Consider the following 11,168-nt stretch of genomic DNA (forward strand, 5'->3'; position numbering starts at 1 on the left):
AGTGATGAAGGTTTCCTGTGTGTAGTGATTTTTCATGTGTTTGGAAATGCATTTGAGGGGTAGTTGGAGGAGTTTTGTACCTCATGAAGTGTTCTTTATATGTGTAGATGAGAACTGTCAATGGTAATGTTTGAAATGTTTGGTAGACTCACCTCAGGGTGATATTGGTGCTGTCCAGGGCTGATTGAGAGCCCTATAAAGGCAGTGCCATTTGTTTGCTGCACAAAAAGAGCTGTGCTGCAGTAAACACTTTATTTTGTTTGTTTCAGTAGTTTTTGTTATTTTGTGTGTGTTTCTTTTGAAAGTTTCAAGTTTTTCCCCTCATTTATACATGTTTGGCACACTGTAAATAAATCTGCACTGCTTGGAATTTAAAAAGTCTGCCTTCCTCAAGGTTATTTTACATCTGTGTATACTTCCTGGCAGTACAAAATGTAGTTTGTTACGGCTCTAGAGGCATCAATGATATGTTTATTAACCATTAGTAAAATATGTTTTTTTTAAAGACAAACTATAGACAAGTATTAAGCATTAGTCACCACTCCCCAAGACTTAAGAAGATTTCTTTCCTTGGTAAATCTGCTTAATATTACACTTAGAGGGCTAATGCAGAGTGATTGACTGCACTGCCTCAAGGTCACTGCTACTACAGTACACTGCAGCAGATCACCTGTGTGAGTAGTGGTGTTTATTGGTGTGTGTGTGTGTGTGTGTGTGTGTGTGTGTGTGTGTGTGTATGTGTGTGTGTGTGTGTTTGTCTGCCCACGATGTAATTTTGCTCCCTTGCAGAGCAAAATGGCTGTATATCATATATAATCTGTCCTCTGAGAGCTAGCGCCCTCTCTTTATCACTGCCTCGTATTTCATTTTCTATCATTTTCTACCTCTTCTATCTGTTTTACAGTGTCACTAGGAAAGGGAAGGGCAGAGAAGAGAGAAGGAGAGAGGGAGGCTGAGTTGCAGAGCAGGAACAATTGTCCTTATTAAAAGATCCCTTGTGGGACAGAGATTAAATAGACGTCAGAGAGGGACATGCTCGTGGTGCTGTGACTGTAAGATGCAATAAGTATGATCATCAGGGATGGAGGGAGAGAGGGAAAGAAAGGGGGAGCCAGGAGGAGAGGTTGGATGAGGGACAAACATATTAGAGGAATTAAGAAGAGGAGGAGAAGTAAGAACAGGTTTAAGATTAGAAAAGAAGAATGTGCAGAAATGTACCAGCACACAGACTGAAATGTGGACTTTATTTCAAGGGAGAGATAAAAAAAAGATTAGAAGGGAAACAGGGAGGAGGTGGGTGTGAATGAAGAAAAATGAGATAGAAAGAAGATGAAATGGGAGAACAGGAGAGGTGTTTCTACCAAACTCTGCAGTCACAGAGCGGATAGAGGGAGACAGAGAGGCCAGAGAGAAGGTGAGAAGAGGTGGGTGACAGATGAGTGGGGTGAACAGTTTTCTGAGTTATGTTTAGAATTCATAAAACGTTTCATCATGGGAGCAGTACAGAACATAGCATGTGAGATATGTGGGAGGAATGACAAGAGTGATAGTAGCACAGCACTGTCTTGATATCACAGAGGAAAAGTACAATACAATGTATGATACTAAATAGACTGTATCTGCCAGAGTAGGTAACAGCAGTATACAAAAAAAGAAAGAAAAACTGTTTGCTAATTGTTATGTAAATTTGTATACTTCTTTATACACCATTATTTTATCTGTCTGGGATTTTATGCCAGACACACACAATACTTCATCTGTGTCTGTGCATTAAGACAATGTCAAAAGAATAAAAATGGATACAGACACACAAATCTAGTTCCAGATCAAAAGAGTTATACAGTATGTGAGACACCATAATATGTGTGTGTGTGTGTGTGTGTGTGTGTGTGTGTGTGCGTGCGTGTGTGTGTTGGTGTGTGTGTGTGTGTGTGTGTGTGTGTGTGTGTGTGTGTGTGTGTGTGTGCATGGTATCAAATCACATTTAGATACACAAGTCAAGCGTTCACCCCCAGCGAGAGGACCGTTGACACAAAAACCATCAACAACCACCTCCCAAGAGAAATGCCAGCACCGTGTATGATGTATCATCTGGCCGCCATCTGCCACTGTCAATACTGCCACAAACAGCAAAGCAGAAGAATCCCTGCTGGATCTGCTAAACCCAACTTTCCTAAGTCAACTGATGGTCACCTGCATTTCTGCAACCCATTTTTCCTACTTGTCTAAACCTGCTGTGCTCTACTACTGTTCGTTAATGCTGTCTCCATTTCAACAAAGAAAAATGTATTACTACCAAACAAAAATCAATTCTGCATTCTGGTTATATCTTTTTTAATAGTTAAGGACTTATAGAAACGGTGTGCTACTTTTCCAGCACTATTGCATTCTTACTAACTCAATAAAAGAAGTGACAATAGAAGAGAAGAGAGAGATGATGAAGGTTATAGATGTGGAGCAGGTCTATTCAGGCTACGCTGTACACCGGCCCACTGGGATACCAGCAACCAAGCAGCACACCGAAATAGAAATGAGAGCAATGGAGAGAGAGAATGGAGGAGAAGTAAGGTGTGGTGAGACAAAGGATTGGAAGGTAGAGAGAGAGAGAGAGAGAGAGAGATGAAGGGCAGGTGGAAGGGTCAATTAGGCGAAGGACTGAAAGGGACAAGAAGGAGAGGAAGGGAGGAAGTAAGATGATTAAAATGAGAAGATCGAGTTGCAAAGTGGAAAGAAATATTTTTTTATCATAAATAGCACTTCATTCCATCACTTTAGTGTGTAAAGTTATACTGATGGAGGGCTCTGCAGACAGCCAACTGAAAGTTATAAATAAAGATGAGTATGAATGACAGTTATGAAGTTGACCTTTTAGAGATGCTGGTAGGTGTTCTGCTTTGGACGATTATACTTTTAAGAATTTTGTATACATATATTAAATGTAGCGCAAGGTTGTAGTGATGCATGTTTAAAAACATTCACTGCTTTGTTTCCAATTTAGTTTTTTTTACCCACATTTTCAGTCATATCTGCTTGAAAGGCTTAGTACTGGTGGACAGATTCCACAAGTAACTACATTTCCTCCTTTCCTGCACAGTCTCATCAAACATCAAAGTCCATTGATGCCCTCTCTCACAATTCCCCGCTCCAAACCCAGGAGAACCCACCAATGTCCTGCAGCTCTCGACAGTCTACAGTTCAAAACAATAGTTGCACTGTGAGCACCTAGCAACTGCCTTTTCTCCGATCTCAAGAGTAGCGGGGCGCTTCTTAAAAAACTAAGCTGTAGCCTGACATCCCATCTGGCCCCTGAATGACTTGTGTCATTCACCCGCTGACTGCCTAAGGGGAAAACTAGCTTCTTCACCCCACAGTCCCCTACAAGGCATCACATAGGTAACTACATCCCAGGTTCCGTTATAGAGTACAAGGAAACAGGATACTGAGAAAATTGAAGGTTAAGTAACAGTGAATCCAGACATGTTTTAGAATTAGACATGCCAATCAGTCACCATTTCATTATCCACATCAGTGTATATTACGGTATCTGTTGCAATTTTGATTTGAAAGAAATGAATTTAACGTTATGGGTATGGGTATGTTTTAACCTCAATTCATGGATTACATTCCTCCACTATTGGTTTAGAAAACTGTTCATCCATTGGGCTCACAATAACTGAATAAATATCTTAAAGTAAGCTTTTTTTTGTTCCGAATTGTGTTTCCCCAAACTATGGCTTTCATGTGTATGACATGTATTTCTGTGTGGGAGCTATTGTAGCGGTCCTCAATCTTGCATGTATTCTCTACTACGTTGCTAAAAAAAATCATTGACAGCTGGATACTCTCACGTGCTGTGACTTATATTTTTATGAAATACATTAAAAGTTTTACAGTTTCATGTACTGCAGTAACAATGTAGCAGGAGCCTGGTGACTGCTGCATCTAAATGCATGTGGTCCAGAGTGCAACCTCTTAACTGGTTGCATGTCTGTACTTACAGAGCCCTTATTGCATGTTGCAGTGGGCTATAGCCATTCGTGAACAGTTACTCATATGAAAGGGCTTGTATTGGCTAAAGTAAATGGGCTAATAGGTCAACAGTGCTCAGGGCCTTTTAACATCGAACGCAGTCCCCTGGGACACATACTGTACATATTATACACACCGACACATGATGACAGGGATAAGGACAAGGACAAGGATAATTCCCACGATCATGTGTTGGCGGTAACATATATTCTGTGGAGCAACCACGCACCACAAAAGGGTACCTACAGACATAAACATAGACACATCTAACATAGAAACTAGTGCAAATAGCACCAGATACCATTACTCAGTTTCAACTTACTGAATGTTCCAGTGAGAGATAATACAATTCATCATAGGAAGTAATAATTATAACCCGGGATGAGAGAAGAGGAGCATTGTGTTTGTTAGCAAAAGGGCAACATCTTAAACAAAATGTGGCAAACTTGTTAAATGGATTTACCCATTAAAAATTACAGGGAAGCACCTCATTCATCCAAACAGAGTGCTGCACAAAACGCATATTTGTAAATAAAAAAATAAATAATAATAATTAATGGCCACACACATTTGAGATTTTAGAGTTTTGAATAATTTAGCTGGCAGAGAATTTGCATTTATATGCATTCTAAATTGTCAGAGATAGTGTTGCACATACTTTGGTAAAAACGTAATGTTTGTGTATATAATCAGCATGTTCATGAGAAAATTAAATCATAATTTTATGTCTGTTATGATAATTTGGATTGCTAGCTCAAATTAAGTTTCATTTCAGTATTGCTATAACACTGCAGGCATCCTTTCACACTGATGTCACAAATATGGTGACGAGCAATATGCACCGCATCCCTAATCTGAGTTAATGTTCACCAGTGCTTTAATTCTATTATATCCCATTTTGATTCACTAATTTATCTACTTTACTATGTCAATTTCGTGCCGCAGATATTACCTCAAGCTGACCTAGAAGAGTTGCTAATGGATGAGAAGACCAGGATACCCAATCTTCTTTGACTATCAGCCTATAAGATTACAGGTCACACCTGACGTCACACAGGTGACACTTCATGAATATTGACCAATGATCCAGACATCAGGGGAGGTGGATGCTTTCAACACTGTTATAAATATTCAATACACAGATGAAGCCATTAGAGAAGTCTGTATGCTCGCCGTACTGCAGCTGGGAGCAAAGCAACAGAAGATCTTAGCTTTATGCAATATGTAGATAAGGGAAAGGATGGGCCATTTAACAGTATATGTCTGTATAAATACTTGAATAGCTTAAAAAGCATAATAGGACATGGCTTGGGTGGGTAAGTGACACCACACTCCATGTGAAGGTGTTCATGAATAATGTTATGATATAACTAAACTAACTTACACCAGGATTGCAAAAAAGATAACAGGAAATATCTGGCATTTGCATGACATAATACATGACAGTATTTTCCAGTTTTACAGAAAATAATTAAATAGGAAACAGGTGCTGTATCTTTTTCCTATTTAATCATTTAATTAGTGGCTTTATCTTTCTCGTTCCACACATGCCCAGTCCTTATTTGCAGATATCACAGCACATCCCACGTGGCCAAAACCTCTCTGTTGCCTCAGAAACCTGCTCCTTAATAAGGCTATGGTTGATTGGCTGACGAGATGGGAGAATGACAAGAGGGGGGGAGGGGAGGGGGTGTCCAAAGAAATTCCTATGCATACTAAACAGGGCAAACACAAGCTGGCCAAGACATTTTTTTATAAGTCTCTTCAAACAGGACTCGCTTCTCTGTCTGCTGTTCTGTTCAAACCAACAGTAAATTGTTATGATCGGCTTAATATACAGCAGAATAATGAGATTCTTATCATGAGATCCTTCATACAATGCACACACCAGTGCACACATGTTCACAAACAAGCACATGCACAGACAAACACTGGACTCACCTTCTGTGGGTGAGGTTTTCAGTCGTTTGCACAGTCCCTCTACGCCTGTGTAGTCCTCCTGGAGCTTGACCACTGCCTCTGTGCCACGCAGCTCCATCAAGGAGCGCAGCTCCATGACGGAGCAGCCGAAGCCTGCCGCATGGTTGTCCTCGTTTCTTTGGTTCTTGGCATAAAAATCGCTGTTCGACATGTCCCCCATGATGTTGGTTAGTCAAGTCAGTTAGATTAGTGTTTGTTATTGCTTATAGATCAATCAAAAGCTTGCACACCCAAGCGACTGACGGGGTCAGTCTCATCCAAAAAAATCCAAATGGGTATCAAGCAGGAAAAAAGAAAAAGAATGCCACTAGATAAAGTAGGCAGATAGAGAGATTAAAAAGGGTGGAAAAATCCGAGGGGGTTCAATCGATGAACAGCTTCTGTTTCAAGAGACACTGTCAGATGTCAGCAGACCAAAAACCATTAAAGTGAAGAAACAGAAGAAGAGAAGAAAGAGCAGCAGAGAACAAGGAGAGGAGGGGATGTAGAAACACAAGTGGGGAGCATCCAGGTGAGCGCTGGACAGCCCCAGTGGTCAGGTCCTTAGAAGGGCAAAGATGGTTGCAAGTCCTGTAGGTCTCAGGCTCACCACGGCTGCAGTCCAGACCCTCTCCATGTGTGGCTTCCCATTGCTGCTATTCTGCTGTTGCCTCCGCTGCCTCTCTGTTTCTACATGGTGGTCTTCCCCATCACTGCTACAGAGAGGGAGAGAAGGAAAGAGAGAGAAAGAGAGAGAGAGAGAGAGAGAGAGAAAGAGAGGAATTCAAAGAGGACAGAAAGTGAGAGAGAGACAGAAAGAGAGCATAAGGATGAGCGTTGCGTTCTCAGAGCAGGAGGGAATACAGCAGTAGATGGTGCACGGCTGAAGGACAGCCTCTCCTGGCTGCTGCAGTAACTGGGGCTCTGCTGTCTCTATCTACTACTGGTGCTGCTACTGCTACTGGTGCTGCTAACCTAATTCTGAGGGCATGCCAAATGCCAGAGAGAAAGAGAGACAGAGAGAGTTATAGAGAGAGGGGGGGATAAGAAAGAGAGAGAGCATAGGAAAGAGGGAGAGTGAGAGAGGAGAGGAAAGAGAGAGAGGGATGGCGGAGAGAAGAGGATGCTCCTTTCTGGTGCAGAGCAGAGAGGAGTTGTGTGCGGGTGGGAGGCTGGGGCTGCTCTGACAACAAAGCGGAGAGGCAGCACGTAACGCTGCACTGTCAAGGGAAGGATGGGCTTCTAGCTCACCTCTAGTTTCTCTCTCACTCTACAGTAGGTGACCTATCCTATGCAGTCACTCTATCTCAGTGATCCCTTCTTCTCCGCCTGTTGTCTTGTAATGCCTCGCATTAATGTTTTCACTCCGTGGCTCCCTCTCTCCTTAGAACTACACTCAGCTCAGAAAAGAGAAATAAATGTCTGCCACCAGTGAACACAAATTGCAAGGCTGGTCTAAGTCTATTTGGTTTCTTTCCATGAAAAGACCAATACCAACAGCTGGTTAGTCCATCTTTTAATACTTGGTGTTGTGGCACACCAAGCACATTTGTTCCTACTGAAGATGTAAATATTTTAAAAATAGATCACTGAAAAAGTTTCACTCAAGAAGAATTAGATCACCTCCTGAAACTGCTGTTGCTGGACAGTTGTTTGCAAGTTACTCAAGCAGCCGTGGTTTAATACACATTTGGTGCTGTAGTGAGTATTTTTTAGAGCTAGAAAATAAACACAGTACCCAGGTTTATTGTAATAAAGTAACATGTCACCCATTGCAATGGTGTGGGTCATTGTGTTTTTAGACAATAATAAAGGATCTATGGCACAAAGTAATAAGCAGCATAAGCCAATACTTGTTGATAGGATCAATTGTATGTTAGTATTTCAATGAGAGTTGTTTACAATAGAGGAAATATGGAATATTGTCATCCTTTTAAGTGTCTTACAATCTACTTACCACCAGACAAACATGTAATTACACAATACAATGCATGAAACAGAGACTGTCCTCCCCCCGAAAAACGCCGCAAAAGTTCTTTGTTAAAGGAAAAATCACGACTCATATTTACGTTTAAAGTGGCGTATCCCTCTAGTGTCCTCTCATAACTATTACGGAAAGCAACGCAATCCACGTGAAGACAAAAGTAGGGGTGGTGTATGGGTCAAACAAATACAGGACTTTCATCCAGGAGACGGGGTTTCATGTTCGGTTTGAAAATCAGAACTGCTTTATTATGGAAATCATGATCATACTTATTTTTGTCAATAATGAAATTCATAATTTGTCAATGAAAATGGGAAAAACATTTTTTTGAGGAAATAAACCCTAAGCTATGAGAACATTGTTGCAAATATATTATCCATATTGTTTTCAAGATTAGCTTTTGATGAAAAGTTGGAGTTAACTGATAAATAAAGACACCAGTGCCTTATTTGGAAAACCAAAGCTTTTGATAGGCATTTTAACCCCAGCAAGTACACACAAACTTTGTTTTCAAGTAATGCAACTGTCACTGGGTAAATTATTTAAAATTCAATAGGCTGTTGTGCTAACTGAGTTTATTCTGACTGCAGCTGCCACTGTTACTGTTTATTTGGGAAAAGTTTCATCATGCAGAATTACAGTCAATTCTGCAAATGTACTGTACCAATGTTATGAACATTTATGGTACCTCTGCATAACGACCAAATAAACCATAACATACATCTATATTAAAAAGGAAGTTGTGCAAATCTAACAATATTATTTATTAACAATATTGTTCGTTTGTGGTGGTGTGTTCCAAAATGCCGAGATCGCTGTTCACTGTCCACGGTCCTGAAGTGTGGGTCATTAATGGTGTGTGGTAGGCACATGAAATGTAATAGGTTTTGTTTAGAAGGAGGTGGGGGCTGGAGTTTGCCTTTTTTTAGGGAAGGGGGGGGTCAGAGGGGCAAGGTCTAAGAGTCACGGTTTGCTGCCGAGTGGTTTAGAAGACGGAAAATACTCCTGTGGGGTGGGTTAACCCATTGGGGTAAAAATAGGGGGTCGAAATAAACAACCTATATTGTCATATGATCTGTCATCAATAATTTACATGTGTGCCTCCATTTTAATCAATGCAATCAGTGACCAGTTAACCTCTGGCTGACAGCTGCACTACATCACTTTCCACAAACTCAGGGGGAGACGTGGAATCAAGTCACCACTGTATTATAAGGCTAATCAACACTGAAGAACAACAGCTGACTGGCTATATGTGTCTCCATCATCTGTAACGCACCGTATTAAAACTATAGATAATTTGTCTATGGAGCACCAAGGAGTCATAATGCAGGAGTACAGTGGGGGCCAGCTGAAGACTGTTGTTATTAAGTTAAAATCAAGCAAAACTACATCAATGAAAACATGGCTGGTCAGTCCATTCCTTTAATCATGCAGCTAATGAATTGGTCATTCACTCTTTGGAGGTCAATAGGGTTGTAGTGTACAGTCTGCCCCACCTCTGCTTTACATCAAACATCAAGGTCCTACTGTTTGCAAAACGCCAGAACTAATTGAATATATATGTATAGTATGAGGTAAATCAAAAGTTGAAACCAGCCAAGAGAAAGTATCCTTTAGTTAGTGCAGTGTGCGGTGATGGAGCTACCCAGTCTTGTGTTTTTAAAGTTGTTTCACCTAAACCATTTAATTGAAAGGCTAGGTAACATGAACATATTATTTATCTCTCTCTCTCTCAGCAAGTAGATTTATAAAACCGTTCCTAGAACCTAGAAAACACGCTGATGCTGGAACACCACACCTACTGAAATGTAAGTTAACAAAACAAGGAAGCCGGTTACTAGATAAAGGTTTGCTGCCCATTCATACCAATTGGAATCAACAGAAAGTTCACTTAGCAGCAAATAAAACTGAGCAACACTGACGTTGTTAGCAAACTAAGAATATAGGTACTGTTGGGACACACTGCTTTATTCTGCAAAAATGAAACAATCAGCAATGTGTCCAGTCACACATATCAAGTTTGATGTTACCGACTTGACTAGTACCAGACACAATAGCTTGGGAACAGCGGGGCACCGACCTTGTCACTGCAGGGTGGTAAGAGATCCTGCCAACACGGGACTACACATCTGTAACTCCACAGGAAGCAGGCCTGTCTGCTAGTGAGCTAAGGCACTTACTGAAGGGACAAAGTCAGACAGCATTGGCAATGTCCCCTGGACAGCAAACCTGCTAAACATTTCTGTAAAGCATTTCCAACTAAGGCAAATGATTTTTAATAATACACTAAACAAAAGATACTGCATGTTATTGCTTAGTTGGGTTTTGGATCGACTCCATATATTACACAAAAAAGGACAGCATGCGGCAGGACTGCGTCTTGCTCTTTGATTTTTCTCCAACCTTTCATGCTTCCCCTGCCATTCAGGTCCAATCAATGTTTTCAGTACTCTTTGCATGACAAGTCAAACATTTGTCATCTGCCAGATCCTTCAAAACTGTCAAATGAAAGCAAACAAATGCTATCCCAGGAAATTAGGAGGAATCCAATAATGCAAATTATCACAAAATACAAAATTAAATAAATGCATAATTAGATCACAAGATGTTTTACCTAAATACAAATTACCAGTAAGCCAAACACATGACAAAAATAATCCCGTCCGGTGTACCCTCTATAATTTACAATGTAAGACAGGCTTAAAGGTCCATTATGACACTTAGTCATTTAAGATTTAAGACACTTAAATCGGAGCAGCTCCCTCCACAACGTCTGTTCGTTCCAATCCCAGCCATGTAAGGTGATGTGTTTCCTGCTTCACATTATCATGTTAGTGATGTAAGTGACTGGTGGTGGTGGTGTTACATTCTGCTGCCGTGAAGCTGCCTATCTTTAAATTATGATGACATGTGCAGGAGTGGAAAGATTGAGATATAGGAGGGAGGGAAATGAGGAGAAAAGACAGAGGTGGGGGGAGAGGGAGAATGTAGGTAGCAAGATAGAGGTCCTTTGCAGTGCTCCTTTTTATATAATATATAATGTAAACACACAGCTGCAAAAAAATGCATTAGGGTTTTTCTTGGAAAAGGAGGGGAGCTGTAAGTAGAGCTATTGGTGTTATATACAGTGGGTACGGAAAGTATTCAGACCCCTTTAAATTTTTCACTCTTTGTTTCATTGCAGCCTTTTTCC

At 40.7% G+C, this 11,168-nt stretch overlaps 1 protein-coding gene across 12 annotated transcripts in view; it reads right to left on the reverse strand.

Moving 5' to 3' along the window:
* The window catches only part of atp2b2 (ATPase plasma membrane Ca2+ transporting 2), a 90,407-nt gene that overhangs the window by 65,604 nt on the left and 13,635 nt on the right, over window positions 1–11,168 (reverse strand). For 8 of the 12 annotated variants that reach the window (XM_034868905.1, XM_034868904.1, XM_034868901.1 and 5 more), the window contains exon 2: window positions 5,971–6,704. In XM_034868905.1, coding sequence (XP_034724796.1) covers window positions 5,971–6,169 — 199 coding nt within the window. In that variant the 5' untranslated portion in view covers window positions 6,170–6,704. Of the gene's footprint in view, window positions 1–5,970; window positions 6,831–6,963; window positions 6,980–11,168 lie in introns of those variants that run through there. The other 4 variants (XM_034868900.1, XM_034868908.1, XM_034868898.1 and 1 more) reach the window with 3 other exon arrangements.

The sequence above is a fragment of the Etheostoma cragini genome, chromosome 4 (assembly GCF_013103735.1).
Source record: "Etheostoma cragini isolate CJK2018 chromosome 4, CSU_Ecrag_1.0, whole genome shotgun sequence".
NCBI lineage: Eukaryota > Metazoa > Chordata > Actinopteri > Perciformes > Percidae > Etheostoma > Etheostoma cragini.